Source organism: Podarcis vaucheri (assembly GCF_965113315.1).
Source record: "Podarcis vaucheri genome assembly, chromosome: 16".
Lineage (NCBI taxonomy): Eukaryota > Metazoa > Chordata > Lepidosauria > Squamata > Lacertidae > Podarcis > Podarcis vaucheri.
In genome coordinates this window covers 17321016-17344283 of record NC_138754.1, presented here as the reverse complement: position 1 = coordinate 17344283, position 23268 = coordinate 17321016, and the positions used below count along the sequence as shown (strand labels likewise).

Sequence of the window (23268 nt, the reverse complement as noted above, 5' to 3'; positions counted from 1 at the left end):
TGAAACAAACTGCCACTATCATAATGCCCCTATACATTCCATGTATGACCACACTTGGGGGTGGGGATTATGTAGCTTTTGGATGAGTTGCAGAGCAGCTGCAGCTCTTTCTCAGTCCTGTTTGGGAGAGAACCTGAAGGTTTTCTGCATGCATAGCAGGTCCCCTTGTTCTCCTGCCCTCTGCTGCCAAACAGCTTTAGATGGAACCAAAGTTGCTGAAGTTTGTACCATTTCAAGTGGAGGCTTACTGGACATTCCCTGACTAAGCCAATTTTCTATATGCAGGGAATGCGCAAGGAGCTGTCAGTCCCATGAGCCTCTTAGCTGCAATCTGAAGTGATAGAGAAGATTATATGTAGCCCAGTGTGTTCTTCCCATTTCATCAGCCACCAAACACAGCATTTTAAACTCTTGTTCATACCGGGACAGTAGAAGGAAGAGGCTCAACAATGAGTGAGGAAGCAGTTACTTTTACTTAAGCTATTTGGTTTCACATATATAGATACAAAAAAATGGTGCTAAAAACTCAGCTCCACGACTATATACACCCCTCCCCATATTTCAAAGTGGGGAAGGGACATGATGAACACGTTTCCTTCAGGAAGCAATGGACCTAGGCCCTCTGCGGGGACCCCGACCACAGTACTGCTCCGCAGAATCCTGAGCAAACATTTCTCTCCGATGCAGAAAGCAAAGACCTTTATTTGGTGATGGTGTTTCTGTGAAGGAAGAAGAAAAACCAGTTAGCAAAAGGCCTGGATGCAGCAAGCAAGACAGACGCCACCTGCCCACTCCTCCAGAGAATGGAGAAGCTCTTAGCTCCTCTCCCCTAGCAGGGAAAATGAAATGGGTGGAAACAGCAGCTACGAAGCCAGAATCCTTCAAGCCTCAGCCACATGCTTCCTCGTACAGATGGCTTAGGGTGCCCAGCACACCATGAGCATTTAGTACTGCCCCACTCTGCAGATGTGATCAGCAAACTTTTGTGAGGACTGGCTGCTTGAGAGTGACTTGTGGAGATATTTTCAGGACTTTATCAAGGCAGACAGGCGAGTCAAACAGTCAGCTGCAGTCTCGCCCACAGAGAAGGCTGCCTCCCTTCTCCTTAACAGGAAGGACCCCCACCTGGCACCCCTCTCTCTCTCACACCAGCCCCAAGACATCCCCTCCCCCTGCAATTCCTTACGCATTCATGCTCTTCCCGCTGCCACTGAGCACGATGTAAGGAGTCTTCTGGGCCTTCTGCTTCTCCTGCAGCAAAGCCACCGTGCCCAGAGGGGTGTCACTGGAGCTCATCTTTTTCAAGAGCTGGAGGAAGAGGAGACAGATCCAATCAGGACCACTTCCCTCACCATCCCTGTACTCCTGCCCTCTGCATAATTCCTCTCCCTAGTTGATGTCTCACACAGTAATGTAAAGAGGCACATTTCAACGGCTGGTCAAAAGCTTCCCCTCCTGAAAGGGGAAATGGGCGCCACACTTCAGCAGGCCCTGGAGAGACCAATCATTTTGGGGAACAGGCAAGTGGGATGGTCTCAGATTCTCCACGCTACTGGAACTGGCCAGTGCCTCCCTCTCCCTTCACTCACCGCCTCCTCGTCTAGTTTCTTCATGCGCCGCTCAGTCTTCATCTTCCCAGAACCCTTCCCGTGGAAGCGGTGAGAGAGCTGTCGGAACGCCTGGAGCAAGAAGAAGACCGGAGGGTTAAACAGCTTCAGCTGAGTTGGCTGCTGCACCTCAAGCAGACCAAGGCTGAGAACTAGGACCACAGATGCCTATTAGTTGAGACTGAGCCAGCCTTGCCCAACCAGCCCCCCCCCCAGATGTTTTGGACAGCAGCTTCCACTAACCAGCCAACACACAAAAAAATTCTTTTATCAGGCAGCTGCCCTATTGAGAACCAGTTACTCCCTCCTGGAAGTGAGGAAGCTGCTCCGTTAAAACTGCCCTGCTTGGTATTATTATACCATATGCATAGTATACCACAATATAAGCCATCTATCATACCAGAAGAGGGCTGATAGCCCTGCCTAGTAGTACCTCTTTGGGTGTGAGTTTGCGCCCAGTCTCATCTACATATTCTATTTTCACATCTGGCTTGTAACCGTCTTTCTCCTTGAAGTCCTGAGTGAAGCCCCGGTATTCTTCACGCCGGCTGTATTTGTCATCAATGGCCCTGTAAGGAGGAGGAGGGAACAGAGCAGCCTTAACCTCACTGGCCTAGCCTGGCAAATAGAGAGTCTTCAGCTCGGTAGTGGTGCCCTCCCTGTGGAATGCCCTCCCACCAGATGTCAAAGAGAACAACAAATACCAGACTTTTCGGGCGGCTTTTAATGTTTGATGTAGTACAGTATTTTAATATTTTTTTTTGGAAGCCGCCCACAGTGGCTGGGGAAGCCCAGCCAGATGGGCGGGGTATAAATAATAAATTATTATTATTATTATTCAGCTCTGCTGGTTTCGCCATGTCTAGAAATTTCCTGACCCAGGCTATCTAGTTCCAGGGATGTCCCACCTCCACCCTCTGCCTGCCTGATCTGCACTGGAGAGCCAGGAGCTCCTTCCCCCACCCACCAAGCCACTCACATTTTGTCCTCAATGCAGTAGACTGCCGATGGCAGAGACTTATTGGGTGCCTTCACTCTTGCCACCTTCTGTACGGTAGTCTCCAGCAAGCCTGGTGAGGAGGAGGAGGAGAGAGAAAGAAAATGGACTTGCAATATCCTACTCATGCAGCCCTCTTGGAGGAAGAGTGCCAGCGGACACGAAATGCAGATGGAGCCCCCTTCTCTACACCAAAGGAAGGCTGACCTACACACAGGCCTGCAGGTGGCAGGAAGGCTCTGGCCAACCCCTCACCCTCCACACACACACACACACACACACACACACGTCTTACCTTTGTTTTGGCAGAGCATAAGAGCAGCCGCCAGGCCCCGGTTCACAATGGGCTCCTCGTCCAAGATGGTGGTGGAGGATGCTGAGAACTGCGTAACAAAAAAAAAGAAAGGGGGAGGGATCACGCTCAGTTCACCCTGCCTGTACTGACCCACTGGAATTTAGGCTCCAGCAGATGACTTCAGCACATTTAGGTGGGAGATCCCTTGGAATCCCAGTTACAGAAAGGAAATGTATATCTTAGTGGAATCCAACTGAAGACACCATGCACTGTTTGCTGTTCTCTCCTTTGAATTTGGAGCCCACAGGGAAATTCCTCTCACCTGATCCTCAGTTGTATCCAGATCAGTAACTTCAAGAAGTAATCACTGAACTTCTAAGCTGATGGACAACTGCACATTATACGCTTGGTAGCTACATCTGCATTGGCAGCTTAGAAACGTGGCTGTATCAGGAATTATAATGTATTATATATCTAAACCCCAATGTTTTGTTACCCCTGCAGGATGGTGTACATGGTTACTGCCGGTGGTTCTATGATTTCATATCTAGCTTTTCTTTAAATTCATGAACTGGGTTGGAGATTTTATATTCTATATATTGTCAAGGCCTCTGGGCTCACTGCCGCTGCTGGCAAGAAGGGGAAGGGATGCCAGTCCTAAAGTGGCTGCCAAAGAATCTTAGAGCGCCAGCCTGGAACACCCCCCCCCAAACACACACACAAAAGGCAAACTCACATCCTGTTGCTGTTTCTCCTCATCCAGATTGACAGTGCTCCAGCCGATGTTCTCCTCCCCGTCTGAGTCTGAGCCCCCGTTTGCTGACCTCTCGTCATCTCGCTCAAAATCCTGAGAAGGGATAAAGGGAGAAGGAGGAGGAGACTGTGTTACAAGCCAGGGGAAGAGCAACTGCTTGGAATGCAGAAGGGTCAAAACCCCAATGGCATCCCTAGGTAGAGCTGGAAGAGAGACCCCTCCCCTAGCAGAAATCCTGAAGAGCTGCTGCTGATCAGTGTGGACAGTACTAGATGGACTCACTCTAAGGCAACTTCCCATGTTATGGTCATCCGTCACACTTTAATTTATTTAATTTCATAAAATGTATATACCGTTTGATTGTTTAAAAAACCCTCAAAGCAGTTACAAAGAGAACATAACAATACCTATAAAAACAGTTAAAAAGAGCTATTTAAAACACTGAAATAATAATGAAAACCAGCAATGAACTAAAACCAGGTTAGACCACACTTCCGCATTCACTCCTTTGAGGATTCCCCTGCCCCTTTTTTTTACAGTCAAGCGGTGCATACATTTTATGGAATAAATGAAAACTATCTCGCAGCAGTGAGTTCCGGAAATTAACGCTGCACTGTGTGAAGAGCCATGGCTACATCGGAGAGCTGCTTCTTGGAACACAATACTGGGAGCGGGGTGCTGGTTAGCAATTCCACTTGGGTCTCATCTGCACTGACCAGGCCAGCATCCCTTAGGGGCTTATTACCATGAGCTCTTCCTGGTCCTCACGGTTGCCGGCCAGCCCGTAGGTGGGGATCTCGCCCAGTGTGCGGCAGAACTCGGAGGTGGCGTTGAAGACTATGGCCCCCTTCCGCTCCAGCTCATCGTCGTCCTCTTGGCTTCGACTGGTCTCCAGCTTCTTCACTATTTCTATGACCTGAAAAGTTGACAGGCAGGGGAGGGTTAGTAACACTGAAAAAGCTAGGATCCAAAGGCCTCCAGGAGGCTGCCTGGAAAATGGGAGAGTACTTAGGGATGGAAGAAAGTGAGATCCATTTGTGGGGGCACTGACTATAGTGCAGTGGTCGGAACAGGACCTGGGCGACCAGGGATCCACACTTGGCAATAAAGCTCACTGGTTGACCTTGAGCTCAGTCACTGCCTCACGGCCTACCCTACCTCGTAGGGTTGTTGTGGGGATTACACGAGGAAGGGGAAAAAGACATACACCACAATGAGCTCCTTGGAGAAAACGGTGGCATGTAAAAGCCATAAATAAACAAAATAAACAATACACTGCTTCCAATCAAGCACAAATCTGTTTGGCCTGATAGTTATATGCATGCATTGAATCCTAACAACAACAACAACAACAACAACAACTTATTACTTGTACCCCACCCATCAGACTGGGTAGCCCCAGCCACTTGGCAGCTTCCAACAGAATGTAAGAAAATACACAATACATCAAACATTAAAAGCTCCCCGATAAAGTAAAATGAGAATGCTTTGGATGTTCCGGCAGCATTAAGCTCTCTAGAAAAGGGGGCGGTGGCAGGACTGAAGTTTCTGAGTTCCAAATACAGTATTTCCCCCCCCCCCCCTGTTTGTTCTGAAATTATATATATATATTTTTAAAAAACAACCTTCAGGAGATGGTCTCAGAAGCTGATGCAGAGTATATTTGCTAGCTACCCAGGCCCCATGGCACCCGCACTTCTTGCCCTTGAGGTGCCAAGGAGAACTTCTTGCCGCTTTACAAGGTCAGCCTCTGTGGCAGCTGGATCCCCTCCGCTTCCTCACCTTCTCCCCACTGTCCTTCAGCTGCTGGATCTGCCGCAGCTTCCGCCCCTTTTCCAGCTGCTTCTGCAGCTCCAGTTCCGCCTCATCCTCCTCCAGGGCAGCAGGAGAGTCAGGGCCTGCAAGAGCGTCTTCTGCCAGAAAGAGGGGGAGAAAAGGAGGCGAAAAGGTCTTACAGTGGTGCCTCGCAAGACGAAAATAATCTGTTCTGTGATTCTCTTCGTCTAGCGGTTTTTTCGTCTTGCGAAGCAACCCTATTAGCGGCTTAGCGCTATTAGCGGTTTAGCGGCTATTAAAGGCTTAGCGGCTATTAAAGGCTTAGCGGATTAGCGGCTAAAAGGCTATTAGCGGCTTAGAAAAAGGGGGGAAAGCGGAAAAAAATCGGAACACTCGCAAGACGTTTTCGTCTTGCAAAGCAAGCCCATAGGGAAAATTGTCTTGCGAAGCAGCTCAAAAACGGAAAACCCTTTCGTCTAGCGGGTTTTCTGTCTTGCGAGGCATTCGTCTTGCGGGGCACCACTGTATTTCCACAGTGTTTCACCCTGGATTCCCCACCCTTGCGCTCAGAAAGATCTGCCTCCCAATGGACCATGCCTTTAACCCTCACCCCCAAGTTTCTAGGTTCAGCCTTCCCCCAACCTCGCACCCTCCAAATATTTTGGACTACCAACTCCCCCTTTCATTTTCATTTCACTTTTAATTTGTATGCCACCTTTCTATACTGCTGTTATACACAACACAGTTTACAAGCCTGTTGAAACAAAATGTAAAAAGAAAGAGCACACATCCTAGAACAATCCAACCCAATGCAAATAAATCATAATGGGGAAAAACGATTTTACAATAACCTATCAAATAATGTAGTATTCAATAATCCATTTAAATACAGGCAACTCCCTATTTGCGTGTTGAACCACTAACGCCTGTGCCGTTTTGGCCACCACAAGGGGGCAGGGCTGGAACGGGGGGGGGGGGGGGAGGAATGGAGCAGGGGCAGAATGGGGCAGCCCCCACGTAAATGTGGAGTAGCCTGCATAATAAGATGGACCTTCAAGGTACGGTATCCAAAAATTATAATTAAATCAAAATTCACTCTCAACAATTGCAACAAATCATTATTAGACTATAATAAATAAAAATAACAGAAAAGTAACTATACATAAAATACTATATAACAAGATAGGTTATAAAATTACTCCCATCAGCAAAACTGTGTTGGCCGGGGCTAACTGTAGCTGGTAACCCAAAACCTCTGAAGGGAGCAATGTTAAGGCAGGCTATGCCAGAGCCAGTGTTTCAGTTTATGGGGCAGATAAGGCCAAGAGAATGTGGCCCTCTACCTGAAACAGGTTCTCCATCCCTGTTGTAAATCAACCCAAACACCATTGGAAGTCAAACGGAATCCATTCCGGCAGTTCGTTCAACTTCCACAACGTTCGAAAATCAAAGCACGGCTTCTGATTGGCTGCAGGAAGCTCCTGCAGGCAACTGGAAGCCACAGCAGCTCCATTGGAGGTTCAGCTTCCAAAAATAGTTCGCAAACCGGAACACTCACTTCCGGGTTTGTGGCGTTCGGGAGCCAAAATATTTGATAACTAAGCTGTTCGAAAACCAAGGTATGACGGTACAGAGGTTTTTTTCAGTTGTGTAAAAAAAACACCACAGGTCTAAAATGAAGAAAATAAAACACAGACACCTTCAGCCAATCCTTTATGCACTTTCCTTTGAGAATGCCTCTAACCCCCTCTCCTTCGGCCACCCAATCATCCCCAAGCAGACTCACCATCTTCACTGCTGATCTCCATTCTCTCCACCCGAATGTCGTCTGACTGGGGCAACTGCTCTGAAGCTCCATTCCTGGCATATTCCGTGTAGCCCTCACCATCCTCATCCTCCTCTTCTTCCTCCACCACGGCAGTCTTCCTCCTCCTCCCCCGGCCACGAGCCCTAGAGAGCCATTGCAGGGGAGACATTGAGCACAGGAAGCAGTTCTCTGCACCAGAGGTGATGTGATCAAAAGCTGTTGCACCCCAGACCTAGCACGGAGACACTTCTTGGGTAGAGGGGTCTAGGAGGGATAAACCCCCTGCCTGCTCACCAACTGAGGTAACACGCGAGGTGGGAAGCAGCACTCAAGAGCCACAGAAGACTTCTGCAGCCCCTCCCCTGCTCAGCCAGCCCCATTCTGCCCCTGTTACCTGGAACCAAAGTCCCTCTCGCTGTCCATGCTGCTCAGCGGCAGGAGATCGTCAGCCTTCACTGGCTTCTCCTTCTTGCGGATCTTCTTCACCCGTCGCTTTGTCTTCTTGAAAGTGACGTTCTATGGCAAGGAGCAGAAGCATCAAAAAGCAAGCCCAGGCCTCTGGGAGAACTGCCGGCCTGCCCTCCTGCACCCATACAAGATTCTCCCACCCCAAAGGCCTTCTGCTACTCAAGGCTATAAAGCAAAGTCCTTGGGTCCAACATGCGTCTGGCATTCCCATCTTGAATTCTGGGCTAAGCTCCCAAGTGGAGAGAGCTCAGTTTCCTTAGGAAAGGATTTTGCCACATGGTGTGGAGGAAGGCAGGCCATTTATATGGACGTGAATATTTGATGCAGTTGAATGCAAAGCTTGGAACATGTGCAGAGGTTTTGTGACCAAGATGATCCAAGGGCCTGGAAACAAAGCCTTATGAGGAATGGTTGAGGGAGCTGGGGATGTTTAGCCTGGAGCAGAGGAGAATGAGAGCAGATAGGATAGCCACCTTCAAATATCTGAAGGCCTTTCACATGGAACAAGCTTGCTTTCTGTGTATCTGGAGGGAAGGACCCAAAGCAATAGATTCAAAGGGTATTCTGACTAAACATTAGGAAGAACTTTCTGATGGTAAGAGATGTTTGACAATGGGAATGGACTACCTCCAAAGGCTTTTAAGCAGAGGTTAGATGGCCATCTTTCAGAGATTATTTAGCTGTGATTCCTGCACTGCAGTGGTGAAACTTTGGCTCTCTTCCAACTCTACAATTCTATGGGCTGATGTCCAGAAAGGGAGGATACATTTGCATTTTTCTACACTTCCTGACTGCAACAAACCATTCATTCATCCCCTCCCACTGCAAAGGCCAGAGCTAAGGGAAGGAGACTCGGGAGAGGAGACCTCCCCACTCCAAAGGCTTCCTGATGTTCCTCCATTCTTGTGCCCTGCTGCTGACAGCCTGTTGAGACCTCCCTTTTCCCCTCTTGACTTTTCTCACAACAGGAACTTTCCCCCTTGCCTCTAATCTTCCAGGGTCCAGAACACCTGCTCTTTCCTCCAGCCTAAGTTCCTAGGACTATGAGCTGTGGACAAAAACACTCAAGGAACCCCCAAGAACCACATGAGGATAGAGGATCCCTGCCTTACCATCTCCTCTGGCGAGAAGTATTCTGAAGCCAGGCGGAGGCCCGGCACATCCAGGGTCTGAGCCCGGTTGTGTAGGCTGTCCCGGATCTGCTGCAGCTCTCGCTCCCAAGACCCGTCCGCCATCCCCACCGAGTCCAGCTTGAAGGACTTCTTCTTCTCCCCTTCAATCTCTTCATCGTACTTGGACAGGACACTCTTGTGCTTGTACTGGAGACAGAGAAAAAAGAAGGGATCAGAGAAGATGAGGGGGACTCACCAATGTGAGAGGAGCTCCAGGGGCCTGGAACAAGAAGGGGCTGTTGGGGAAAGCCGAGGGACTTGCCAGGAGGCTTAAGAGCAGCAACACTTGAAATCTCCCAAGCCTGCCAGCAAGTCACTTCCTCCCAACACTCGAGCCTGACCCCTTCGTCCTGATATACAGCTGTGGGCTGTAGATGCTCTCCTTGGGCAACCTGAGCTACTACAGAGGGAGGGAAATATATATCTGTACCCAAACCTGGTGCCCTCTGTATGTTTTGGGCTTCCAGGTCCCATACAGTTGTGCTGCCTGGGGCTGATGGGAGCTGCAGCCCAAAACAGCTCCGGGACAGCTCTATCCACTGCTGCCATGCCACGCCTATTTTTCTATCCCAATGCTTTATTCTGTATATTCTGCCTGGTTCCCTCCCATAAACAACAAAACAAGGAAGCTCCCTTACGAGCACCATGTCGTCCACGCTCTCCTCTTCCTCATAGGGCTTGTATTCCGGCTTCTTCTTGCGCAGCTCCACGTTCTTCTTGGCTTTCTCATTGTCCACTATGTTGACGTTCACCAGCACATCGCCGCCCTCCTCCTCCAAGACTCCTAAAAGGAAGCTGGCAGTCAGCTTGAAGTCAGCCACTTCACAACACAACTCTTTCTAATGCTACTGACCAATTGTTGAACCCGAATCGTGTCTCATTGGACGCCGACCTTGACCCTCCCCTTGTACATAAGGACCTGCTCGCCATGCTCTTTACTGCTGCCCGTTCAGAGATCTCCTCCCATTGGAAAGACCCCAAAGGTCCATCTCTGGCAGGGTGGGCAAGGGGAAAGTGCAGAAGGGTGGAAACGCCTTTATTTTGAACAGAGTGAATATGTAGAATAAATCTCAAATGGACTTCTGCTAGCAAAACAGGGCTTCCCCCTCCCCATGCCCCCTCCCGAAATTGGCTTGGGGGAAGGTCAGGAGAACCCCCCAGAACAGGGTGTGGATGTTGAATTCCCCCCAGTTTCCATGCACCCCAGAGGTTGGGTAGGGGGAGATGGAAATGCTGAAAGAGTGTTTGTGTCCCTGCATGAGAGTGAGTGAGAGAGAGAGACTGTATGTGACTGCATGTGTACAAGTGTGGGAGCAAGAGTTGCAGCCTGCAACCTGGTCACTGGATGGAAAAGCCAGAGGACACGCCAAGAGTGTTGCAATCTCTGTCCCCCCACCTTTGTCCTTGAGCGTCAGGATGACCGTCTTCCCTTCCTGGAAGGAATCAATGGTGTGCTCTACTGTCAGACCCTTCAAATCCCGTGAGCTGTAGCTCACCTGCAGGGAAGAGGATTAAAAGCAGGCATCAGAACAGCTAAGGCAATCATCATGTTTCCTACAATTCTATTATTATAACTGAAGATTCTATCCCTTTGATGGGATGCTCTGTTGGGACATGAACCCAACTCATGTCTGTGAGCTTGTGGGATTGCTCTCCTCACCTTCTTATTCTGCCCAAATTCCTCCTCCACGAGGCTGCTGACACCAAACTCCTGATCCATCTCTTCCAAGAGCTTGGCCTGTTGCAAGGCAGGAAAGAATACAAAACATGGAGTACAGCTCTAGATAGGACACACTGAGAGGAAAGGAAGGTGTAGAGGTAGGGGAAGTGCATGTCCAGTGGTTTGGGCAAAGCGAATGCATGGGGGAAAGCAGTTAGCATTAAGGACTGGTGAACTGGCTCCCTCTCTCTACCATGCCAGGAATGCAGGACAGAATACTGTCTGCCAAATTTCGTGAAGGATGGCACAGGCATTGAATGGTACAACAGGCTCCCCGCCCCCACCTCCTGTCAAAGTACAGTCAGCTCTCCAGGGTCTCAAAGGGGGCAATACTAACCCTCTTCTCAGCCATATCCTTCTCCAGCTGCAGCTTCCGACTTCTTTCAATCCAGGCAGCGGTGTCATCGAGCCAGGGGTCATCTTCACCAAGCGACTTGATCTTCCTGAGGGCAGGAAAAAAGAAGAACACCCTGCTCAAAGATGATCACCCCAAGGATTCCCCAGTCACCCCAAAGATTTGAATGAGACCCTAAGTTTTCACCAAAGATAGGGTGGAACAGGAGGGCAAGAAGAGGACTTGGAGGAATGTGGCGTTAAGAAAAGATTAAAGGAGAACAATGAGCTAAGTCAGCTAGGGGACTTCACAAACCTAGAACAGAGTGAAAACCCAGCCAACTTTCCTTTAAGTGCTAGGCAGAGACCTTCTTTATTGTTACCAACTGCATTTCTGTATAAAGTATAATCTGCCTGAAAAACAGTCTTCATTTCATAAGCCCCCAAAATGACTTCAGTTCAGTAACAAGAACCACAGTTAGTAATAAGAAGCCATTGATTATTATTAATTTTTAAATGACATGGCAAGTTTGGAGAACTGCAGCCATCAAACAACACCACAGAAGGACTTACTGATTCAAGCTGGAATCTGATGAAGAACTTTTCCTGAGGAACCAAAAAGCTATCAATCTGCTGCTTGATCTCAGAAAGACTCCTCAGTGAAACTTATTGGAGTTTTTTTAACAGGTGGTTCATCGTATTCATTTGGGATTTTGTGTGTTTGTAAAATGCTTGTGCTGTTGATTTTATGTATTAGCATTATATACAATAGATACAATTCTTCTAAAGTCTCTTTATTTAGTGTGCTGATTGTTGAGACTTTAATAATAATAATAATAATAATTTTTTTTATATCCCGCCCTCCCCAGCCGAAGCCGGGCTCAGGGCGGCTAACAACAATCAAATAATCAGTCAAATAATCACACAATCTAAAAATATTTCATTATAAAAATTAATTAAATCAAATTGATGGCAACCAATTAAGCAAAATTCTGTGCAGGTTGCCAGAGGAGTCAGGCTGCGCCCTGACCAAAGGCCTGGCGGAACAACTCTGTCTTGCAGGCCCTGCGGAAAGATGTCAGGTCCCGCAGGGCCCTAGTCTCTTGTGACAGAGCATTCCACCAGTTTGGAGCCGCAGCCGAGAAGGCCCTGGCTCTAGTTGAGGCCAGCCTAACCTCTCTGAGGCCTGGGACCTTGAGGATGTTATTATTTGCAGACCGTAGGTTTCTCTGTGGGGCATACCAGGAGAGGCGGTCCCGTAGGTACGAGGGTCCTAGGCCATATAGGGCTTTAAAGGTTAAAACCAGCACCTTAAACCTGATCCTGTACTCCACTGGGAGCCAGTGCAGCTGGTATAATACCGGATGAATGTGCTCTCGCAGCGAAGACCCCATAAGGAGTCTCGCCGCGGCATTCTGCACCCGCTGGAGTTTCTGGGTCAGTCTCAAGGGCAGCCCCACGTAGAGCGAGTTACAATAATCCAGTCTGGAGGTGACCGTCGCATGGATCACAGTGGCTAGGTCAGGACGAGAGAGATAAGGGGCCAACTGCTTAGCTTGGCGGAGATGAAAAAATGCCGCCTTTGTTATAGCTGTAATCTGTGCCTCCATAGAGAGGGAGGTATCGAAGATTACACCCAAACTCTTAACGGCCGGTGCTGGCACTAATTGCACCCCCGCAAGAGATGGGAGTTGCCCCCTCGATCCCATATCGTCCCGCCCCAGCCAGAGGACCTCTGTCTTCGAAGGATTTAACTTCAACCGGCTCCCACGTAACCATCCAGCCACTTTCTGCTCACTTTACTACAGCTGCATCCACCTGCACAGAGTTGGCTAACTGTTAATTATTTTTGCATTAGCTTAAAAGCTGTTAGTTAATAAGTTGCCATCAAGTAATTTCCAGTTAAAGCAGGATACAAATATATTAAACAACTAAATAACTCAGAAAAGCAGCTTAAATGATGAAATTGCCAACCACTGGAGTAAGGAGTCAGCCAAGCTGGAAACCTGATCTGCTAGTGGATCAGAGTAGATCCAGGTCAGTGCCTCAAAGGAGATGTCCCTTTCCAGACAAAAGCAGAGATATCCCTCCCCAGAAAAAACTGAGGGCAGAATAACCAGGTAGGGCAAAATGGTGCCCTCCAAAGGCTGCGGGACTCCAGCTCCCAGCAGCCCTGGCCAATATGGTGAGTGATTAGGATGATGGGAGTTGAAGTCATACACACATACAGTTACATCTTTGATTTAGATAGAGCAGCTGAAAATAGTACCCTAGTTTCTGGTTCAGAAGCCTCTTTTCCTTGGCAGCAGCAAGCTTCTCCCGGATCTCCTCTCTCTGCTTCAACACTATTGGATTGATGACCTCAGCTGCCACAGGGTCCTCCTTGCTGCCAGTTTCTGCAAGGCAAAAAAACCCTGAGGTTATCAAAGGGCCATTGAGGATGGGAAGATGGCTGCCTTAGAAACAGTAGAGCTCCTCAGTCATCTCTTTTTAAAAATAAGTAACTGGACTAGGATGGAGGAAACCTCTTCTTACAAGAGTCCACTGGGTTCGCAGCAGTACCCAAATTCTGAGCCCCCAGTAGCTAAGGCTTACTCGACCCTGAGATGGTAAATTGCGAGGACTTCCGGGGTTGGCGCGATCTGGGAATGGCGGATTCCCTCCGAGCTCCGGAGGGAATCAGCTCAGCGGGGGACGGGTCTTTGCCGTGCCGGCGACACGGGGACCCTTAAAACCGCAGGCGCGGAAGCCTGCGGACTGAAGACTCGGTGGGTGCCTTAAGCGCCCCCCCTGATTCGCGAAGAGCCTTTTTAAAGGCTGCGGAGGGGATACGGGGGGTGGCGTGGCACTGAGAGTCCATCGCTACCTCCGCTGAGCGAAGCCGCGAGCCATGACCGGAGAGCGCTTACTTACTTCCTTGAAATTCGGCTGAAAAGAACAACCCGTGAGTAAATTGGAATTGGACTTTAAGATTTTCCTGTTTGAATTTGAGACGACCGGGGGGTGTGCTAAAAGGAAGTCCGCATCCCCCCCTTGCAGACGAGCTAAAGCAACGACGTAAGAACTAAGCTGGAGAGCCTACCCTGCAAAGGGTGAGTTTAAAAGGACAGTAACTTCCAAGATTGGGCAAAAAAAGCAATTTTGTGCAGGAGAGTGACGTTTTGGAGGTTTCTTCTTTTGTTGTAAACAACCCTCCCCCCCCCCCGGGCCCGGGAGCGTCCTATTGTGGAGCCTGTAAGCACAGAATCTGACAGCTGTCAAAGCTGTCAAATATACAGTCTACAGGAAAAAAACTGCTACATAAGACCCCTCTGGAATAAAAGGTGTTACAATTGAACTTAAATTGTTGGAAACAAAGTAATAAAAATAAGAAAGAGGACTGTTGGAGAAAACAACGTCAAGTAATCAGATTCCCTCTAGGGGGAACTCTGTGGAATTACAATGGCTGTGGATGGAAAGATACTGGAGCAAATCGAAAGGATGTTCTATTTGGTGGGAACCTTACAAGAGCATATTTCGGAAATGAGTAAACATATGATGACCTTGACTACTGAAACAAGTAGTTCTGCTGATTGCAAGGAGGACTGGAATGAGAAAGAACCCACAGCTGAACCTGAAATGATAATCAAAGAAAAGGAGACAAAACAAGAGAAAGAGAAAGTAAAGCTGGGAAATACTAACCAGAATCTGACATCTGCGGAATACAAGCAAGGAGACTATTGGATTAAATCTACTACAAATCTACGAAAGATGCAAAAGACGAAAGTGGAGGCCCTGGAAGCTTATGGAATGCAAGAATTTAAAATAAAGAAATATAATTGGGGCCTCCACATTGACTCTGACTCTGACTATGATTTGAAAGATCCATGCCTTGTGGAAATTCTTCAGCAGTTGTACTTAAGAGACTATGGATGGATTGTGATAGAACTCTTTCGAGATTTGATGACCGACACAAAGGACTACCAACAAGACCGGCGGAGAGGGACTGTGAGAGATTGGAGAGCCTCGGATGTGAGAAACCCAGGCTAAGAACTGATATTTTGGACATATATTGGGATGGGACGCAAATCGGGGATGGGAGGGAGGGAAGGATGTAATTTTAACAACACTCAGGACAATGGAAATTAATCAATAGGACCGATATTAAAGACAAAATGGGAAATCGATGGAAGGGAACTGAGGTCCAACTTAGAACAACTGTTTTTCTTTTTAAAAGGGCTATTATTGAGAAGGTTAGGATGTTGAGAAACGACAATTTGCTGATACAACTCTGGGAATAGGGATGCAAGGGAGGGGGTGGGGGGAAGTCAGGGACCAGGGTTATGAAAATAAGTGGGGTTTTTTTGAAACTTTATATCTTTCTTGTTTTTGTGTCTTTTTTGTCTGTTTGTTTCTCTGTTTGTTTGTCTATAAAAAAATGTGAAAACCCAATAAAAATTTTATTAAAAAAAAAAAGAGATGGTAAATTGCACTTTAGGATGTACTGGGTCTTCAAGGAAGACGAGAACCACCTTAAAATGGAGCTTCCAAGTCACATCCCTTAAGGAGACCATGGTATCAAAAGCACTGGCAGGGCAAACAGGGAAATACTCCCTTTGTCTGGTTCCAGGTACAGATGCTCACCCCCACCCCCGGATCTAGGCCCTAGACAGCAACTAAGGAGGCAGAGAAAATCCCCCAAGCACTAGCCCCACAAGCGTTGATCAACCATCTTTTACTTTCACCTTGTTTTATTTCTGAGAAAGGCAGGCCTAGGAACTCGGCTATGAAGGCAGGGGGACAGAGAGAACCTTCAGCACTCCCCACAGCCTCCCCACCCCACCCTATTTGCTCAGCTAATTATTTATTGCATTTCTATCCCACCTTTTTCTTCAAAAAGTTCAATGATGTGTTCATGGTTCTCCCTCCTCCTCATCTTATCCCCACAACCACCTTGCAAGGGAGGTTAGGCTTAGAGACGGTAACTGGCCCAAGGTCACCCAGTGAGCTTCATGGCTGAGCAGGGATTTGAACTCTGGCCTCCCAGGTCCTAATCCGACACACTAACCACTACACTACACTAGGACCTGTGAGAAGCCTGGGCAACCAACAGAGCCACAGTGTGTGGGCTAGTGTTCCCCTTTAACCAGCAGGCCATGCTTCCTCTTGCTTTAGCAGCCAGCAGCGGGGAGGCAAGAATCCTGGAAGGTACAGCAGCAGCAGAGGAACACCAAGGGCTATTCTCTGAATGGAGTCTGAGGCCATGAAGCCATGTGGCACAGAAACCGGAATCACTCACCCTTTTTGACAGAATTGATCTCCAAAGGCTTCAGCCCAAGTTTAGCCCGAAGCTTGCTGTCGAGAGAAAGGCAGAAATATCAAACCCTGCTCAGCAAATCATTACAAGTCACAATGGCTCCATTGCCTAAGCAGCAACTTCCTGCTTCTCAGAGATCACTCTGGGGAGTTTTCTGCCCAGCTCTAAGTTAGCAGCTCTCTCTCCCCCCCCCCTTTTCAATTTTTTTTTTAATTTTCTTTACACAATCATTCTTACAGTACATTAATCAACATATAAACCTTTTTACTCTGCCGAGCTTGTGACTTCCCTCCTTCCCTTCAGCTGGTATCCCTTATCAAATCCAGTCGCATATTTTAATCCGAGTTAGCAGCTCTCAAATGCACCAGTTTTAATTAGTCAGGGCCAGCTGTCAAAAGATCACAGCAGGAGGCATTTTCAAAACTACAGGGATACAGAAAGACATCAGGCTCTGTCGCACTCACTTTGTCTCCTCAATGCTGAGGGAAGCATCTCCCGAGCTAGACTTTGGACCGACAACTGTTTGGGAATAAAGACAGAGAGAAGTTTGGTTAGTTAAAACGGAAAAAAATATTTAGTCCAAGTTATGAGCATTCTTGCATTTCTCCCACCATGTTTAGATTCCAACCTTCTTCAAAGGCAGTCAGGGTGGGATTTACATGGGGTGGTGGGTGGGGAGTTATTGTTTAGTTTGCTATTGCGTTATGTCTTTTTGTGTTTCTATATTTTAAATCGCCCTGTGATCCTTGGATGAAGGGTGATTTATAAATATAACTAATTTTGTTGTTGGCATCCATTTGCCTCGAGAGATAATGCTGCACTAGCAGCACCAAGGTGAAACAACAACAACAACAACATAGTGACACACTGCTTTGAAGCCCAGGTGGTCAGGACTTCAAAGAACAGTGTGGGGCTGTTTGAAAGCCATTTTGCAAGCAACACTACGTTACCCTTTGAACCTCCCAAGCATGGGGCAGTTTGCAAAAGGGCTTTCACACATCACTGCACTGAGCTTTCACTGTACATGCCTTGTGCTCACAACCAACATAGAATCAAATCCCACCCCCATCAGCTGATGTCCCCTTCCATTCCAGTGATGTCAGCTGACTATTTTTTTAATGGCCTCACAGGTTCTCGATCTCTGCTCCAATGCAGCTGACACTAAAACAACATTTAACATATTTAAGAAAATGAAGCAGAGCTAGTGACTAACAACTGGAGCGGGGGCTTTGAGCAAAATGTCATCTCTATGGTCCTCAGATGTTCCTGCTGCTCTTCTTTATCCAAAAGTATTATTAAATATTGCAATGTACTCTGTGGGACAGACACCCCTGAAAAGCATGCTTAGGATTCCCTGCTTGACTCCTGTCCCCCAGAATTCACTTCAAATGACCCTCTTTCTAAGCCAGTACATGCACGGCTGCAACAGGGCACTCTGACCCTATCCAGGCTCACAGTCTGCCTGAATTCAATGTCAGGGGAAACCTCTTAGAGCCATGCAAATGCACACAGGGACACCTAACATGTCATTCTCTTTCCTGATCATTAAGCACAAGAATTCTCATGATATATATCTACAAGAACACAGAATCGATATAAAATAGCCCTCCTGAACCTGGTGTCCTCCAGACATTTTGGACTACAACTCCCATGACATCAGTTTTAGGCCACAACACAGGAGGCTGCCTTTTGCCAGGTCAGGCCACTGGTCCATCTTACACTGAACGGCAGGGGCTTTCCAGGGATTCAGACTCGGGGAGCCAATTAATACTCAAGGTACATCTCCAATAACTGATAATGTGCCATGTTTTTCTAAGGCCTAAACCCCCACCCTCCTGGCTTTTAAATCAGTTGAGGACTGGGTTCTTGCAGAGTAAATACTGTATTGCTACAGACTTCCAAGGAAGAAGCCATATTAAGTCTGCTGCAACAAACACAAGGGTTTTGTGACACATTAAAAGATTAACAAGCACATTACCCTTATTAGTTTTTGTGGATTGGAATCCACTTCACTAGGTACATCTTGACAGGGAATGAAGAGCCTTTAATTGTGTGTAACTAGGGAAGGGATTTAGCTCAGGAAGTGATGCTTGGTGATCCAAGCACATTCCTATTTTCTACCAGTGAAGTCTTGGAATCTGTAAGGTGTGGGCTCTGCTGGAACAAAGGAATACAGAAAACTGTATTGCAGCCTTCACCAACCTGGTTGGTTTGGACTACAATACCACCAGGACAATGGGAGCATTGGCTCAATGCTGCATTGGCTCATCTTTCTTCATGCAAAACATATGCTCTACCACAGAGCTAAAGTCTTTCCTCACTGAATTTGGTGACATTTACTCCCAGATAAAGATGAGTAGGATTCCAGCCTTACTCTTCCTCCCCTGTCCCACCCTTTCCCAGGGTGTAAAGCAGTGATAGCCCTCATGGTGGCATCCAGATGTTATTAGGCTACAGTTCATAGTACATGATCATTGGCCCTGGTGTAAAGGATACTGGTTCATTTGAATCGCCTTGCTTATTATTTGGCTGCTCAGATATCTATTCCTCCACCCCAGGAACTCAAGAGTGGCATATAAGGTCACCAAAATGGACCCTTCAACCTTCACCTGAGGCCCCTTTTCATTAATCTGCTCGTTGGGAAGTGTGGAGGGTGGCAGCATGAGAACAGGGCCTTTCCAGTGGCGGCTCCCCATCTGTGAAATGTAGTGGGGGGGCCCTCATCTGGTGACGTCACTACATATCTTCGGCACCAGGTGAATACAATCCATATTAACCCAGGCATTTGGCTTTCAATTATCTACAGTGGCTTTGGGTGGGTGGGTGAGATGTTTCCATCCTGCCTTTTTAAAAAGATGCCTCTTTTTGTTTGTTTGGGCTGTTTTTTTAATGTATGTGATCCTTCATGTATTTCAAGTCACTTTCAGTTACCTTAGTGCGGGACGGGAAAGAAGCGACCAACACATTTAACAAATAACGACAATAAAAAAACCCGTTGCCGTTTGAGTATCGGGGTGGGCCGGACCCCCCCCCCCCGCCTTCCCTTTGCCCACTTTCCCCCACCTGAGCTTTGGGCGGCTTCATATCCTTCGTCGCGCTTCTCCCGCTTGATCCGCCTCCCCACCTCGCCTTCCTGGCTCCCGCTAGCAGCAGCACGGCTTCCCCGGGAAGAGGAGGAGGAGGCGGTAGCGGTGGCCGCCTCATCCCCGCCGCTCCGCCGGCTGCTCCGCTCGCCCCGGCTCCGGCTCCGCTTGCTCCGCCGCTCGCTCCCATTGTTGCTGCCGCCGCCGCCGCTGCTCCGATGCTTGTGCTTCTTGTGCTCGCGGTGGCGGGACGACGACGACGACGAGGTCCCGGTGCCACCGGTGCCGGAGGCAGGAGGCGGAGGTTCTTCGGAGGTCTCGCCCCGCTCCCGGTGCCGCTTCGACGAACCCATGGACGCGGCTGGACGCTGAGAAAATGGCGTCTCTGCGAGCCAGAGGCTCAGGTGAGTGGCACTTCCTGGTTACCGGCGCTCCACTTCCGGGTTAAACGCGGTGCTTCCGGGCTGGCGTAAATAGGCACCCGGCGCTGGCTTTGGGCGAGAGCAGAGAGTTCCGGAGATGGGTCAAGAAGGCTTGTTTAGTCGGGTGCGAAGGTGTGGGTTCATTTGCTGTTAACAGCAGCGTTCTAAAAATCATTATTTGTTGATATCCCTATTCTCAAACCTTTATTGTGTACAAGATTCCAATAGGGTTCAATACAAAAAAAATAAAAAATCCTGCATCTAACACTTCTGTAACACGGCATTCACGAATCCTCATTGCGTGTTGCAGAAACCTGCCTACTATCTCCATCTTAATTTTTTGTTGATATGTGGCCTGAAAACTCCAGAAAAGGCAACTGTTTTAAATCAAACTGCAAGGGGCTTTTAAAATCTTAACAAGGGGAAGGGGGATCCTAGCATAATTTGTATAACTGCTACCTGTTTGCGTGTTTAACATAATATCCTCCACAATCTTTTCTCCACATTTAAAATGGGAGGCTGTAATTCTTTTAACTACTACTTCTCCCCACCCCCTTAAGCTTTTGGCATTTTGACCACATTTGTTTCTTCGCTGGTTTTTTAAAAAAAAATCTGAGCTGCTCAACAAAAATCAGTCCTAAACTGTCCTACACACTGTGTATCAGAGCATGACTGCTAATGGAATTGGCAGGACTTCTGAGTTTAGGATGGCCTTTCCCAGCTGCACTCCTGTGCATGCTTTCCTGAGACATTGTAGGATATATTTGTGAGTTAACATACTTAACAGCTATTCTGCAAGTGGCTTCAGCTAAGAATACAAATAAATGCAGTTAATCTTTCAATAATCACCAGAATAGTGTCTGTCTCTTGTGTCAGCCTTTCTTTACTTGAGAAAGCAAAATTTCTGTTTCAGATTATCACTCCTTTCTTTTATCATTTTTAGAGGGTGAGTAGTGCTTGATTCCTTATTTTAGAGGCTTAAAATGCAATAATGGGGTTGGGACCCACCCCGATACCAGCATATTTTGATGGAAGTTCATACCGTAAGCATTTCAAATGTAAGGGCTGTTGCTCATAGTTGGGACCTTTTGTATGCAAAGCAGATACTCCAAATTCAATCCCTGACATCTGCATACCCTCCAACATTTCTCCAATGAAAACAGGGGTGTCCCATTCCATAATGATAATTTTACTATTTATACCTGACACATCTTACTGGGTTGCCCCAGCCACTCTTGGCAGCTTCCAACATATATAAAAACATAATAAAACATTAGACATTAACAAAAATTTCCCTATACAAGATTACCTTCAGATGGCTTGGGGTCAGACAACACCATACCCTCTTACATTTCTCCAGTGAAAATGGGACATCCTGAGAAAAAGGGGGACATTCCAGGATCAAATCAGAAACCGAGACAGCTTCTCTAAAAATAGGGACACTTGGAGGGTCTGCATCTGTAGGGAATCTCTGAAACCCTGGAGTGCTGCTGCCAGTCAGTGAATACTGAGCTAAGTCTGACTCCATACAAGGCAGTTTCTCATGTTGCTAAGCCATTTTCATGTTTAATATGATGGGTCACTTTTAAGTACAACCAATACCATATTATCTATTTTTTCCTTTACAACTGTTGTTTCTAGTGAATATGATGTAATTAAAGAACACAATCTCCAGCAGTGTTGCCCTTTCAACTGAGCTGCCTGTCTTTCTCTAAGTTCCTTGTTGTTGTTGTTGTTGTTTAGTCGTTTAGTCGTGTCCGACTCTTCGTGACCCCATGGACCAGAGCACGCCAGGCACTTCTGTCCTCCACTGCCTCCCGCAGTTTGATCAAACTCATGCTAGTAGCTTCAAGAACACCATCCAACCATCTCATTCTCTGTCGTCCCCTTCTCCTTGTGCCCTCCATCTTTCCCAACATCAGGGTAAGGCTTATTCATAAGTAGGGATGGCTGAGAAAGTTAATCCTTTAAAAAATAATAATAATCAGCATTTCCCTGTAACCTCACAGATGGTTTTGGACTTCTGCTTAGAATCTTAGGTAAAGGTAAAGGTACCCCTGACCATTAGGTCCAGTTGTGGCCGACTCTGGGGTTGCGGCACTCATCTCGCTTTATTGGCTGAGGGAGCCGGAGTACATGTGGCCAGCATGACTAAGCTGCTTCAGGCGAACCACAGCAGTGCACGGAAACGCCGTTTACCTTCCCGCTGGAGCGGTACCTATTTACCGTGTCTACTTGCACTTTGACGTGCTTTCGAACTGCTAGGTTGGCAGGAGCTTAGAATCTTAAGGACTGTCAAATTGATGTAAAGAAACTTCACTACAGCTTGTCACTGCCAAAGGAAAATTTGGACACAGGTATTAATAGCAATTGTCTGTGTTCTCTTACCTGTGGCCACACATACAGCTCTAGGACATTTCCAAGTGTCAAATTGATATAGAGTTGCCTCCCCAAAACATGCCTGCTGTCACATTTTCTGGCATTTATCATTTTTTGCCCCTTGGCATTGCCTTGTCAAATTTTAAAGGATAAAATGCTAGTATATCTTTAACATTAAGCAACAAATCTTCTTTGCTCTGTAAGTTGCTGCAGAGTAAATTGTTACTGCAGGCAGAAAATACTCTCCACCAATGTGTAATAGTAGAGGAGGTGGAACTAACAAATTGCTAAGTATTTTTAAGCTGGTGCTTCCTATCCCTGGAATGCTTGCCTCAGTGGCAGGCACCATCGTTAACAGTTTTCAGACACCAGGTAAAGACTTGTGTCTTCGAGGCGTTTTACTGGTTATGCTTTATTTTTCTGCTCTATGGATGAGAGGCACTTTAGTCACTTATTAACATAATATCCTGAAAATATAAGAATAACAACAGTTTTAAGTTGTTTTGGACTGTTTTTAATATTACGTTTTAATTGTTATAACCTGTCCTGGGACCTTAGTGTGAAAGGCGGGTAATTAATAATACTGTAATAGTAACGAAACATAGTGCTACAAGCACCATCTGTTTTCATCTGTGAAATGTTGGGAGTGTTAAGTTTTCCCTGAGGGCTCACTTTTTTAAACAAACCGACTCTCGAGCATCCTGTGGTGCATTTATTTGCACTCTGTACCAGCTCAGAGGCACTCTGCTCACCATTCTTTATCCTAGGACCAAAAGGAAATCGGGGCTGGCGCTGAATTCTTCTCCTTCCCTCCCCAGCCCCACCCCGGACACATTTTTTTTAATTATTTTCCGCTTTGTCTTTAAACCGTCCTCCATTTAAACATCCACTTTCCCTCCCCTCTTGGATTTAATCGTTCTTCTTTTTCCTCTCCGCCCGTTTCCACACCCGAGTTTGCTTCGAACGCCCATTATTTCTATTAGCAGTGAAGCCCTCCTAGTCGCCCTTAACAGACATGGCCGCCCCACGCTCTTTTTACCATTATTATTTGAAAGCGTTACTATCCATCACAAAAGATGGCGCGGGCAGCTTCACCCCGGGCCCTTTCGCCCGTAACAAACATGGTTGCCTTTAGGTTATTATCCATCACGAAAGATGG

The 23268-nt window shown here is 47.3% G+C and overlaps 1 protein-coding gene across 1 annotated transcript; it reads right to left on the bottom strand.

The window, feature by feature from the left end:
• Nucleotides 1-454: 454 nt before the first annotated feature.
• Nucleotides 455-19714, bottom strand: SART1 (spliceosome associated factor 1, recruiter of U4/U6.U5 tri-snRNP). The gene is made up of 20 exons (XM_082203847.1): nt 19289-19714; nt 16690-16744; nt 16208-16263; nt 13199-13325; nt 10934-11039; nt 10537-10614; nt 10273-10372; nt 9515-9660; nt 8817-9023; nt 7631-7752; nt 7216-7379; nt 5436-5566; nt 4399-4569; nt 3636-3746; nt 2900-2987; nt 2587-2677; nt 2041-2176; nt 1590-1679; nt 1187-1308; nt 455-719 (listed from the first exon to the last, which is right to left on the bottom strand). Exons 1-20 carry the CDS (start codon nt 19659-19661, stop codon nt 701-703), a joined length of 2493 nt encoding a protein of 830 aa, XP_082059973.1. The 5' UTR covers nt 19662-19714; the 3' UTR covers nt 455-700.
• Between the last annotated feature and the right edge of the window lie 3554 nt (nt 19715-23268).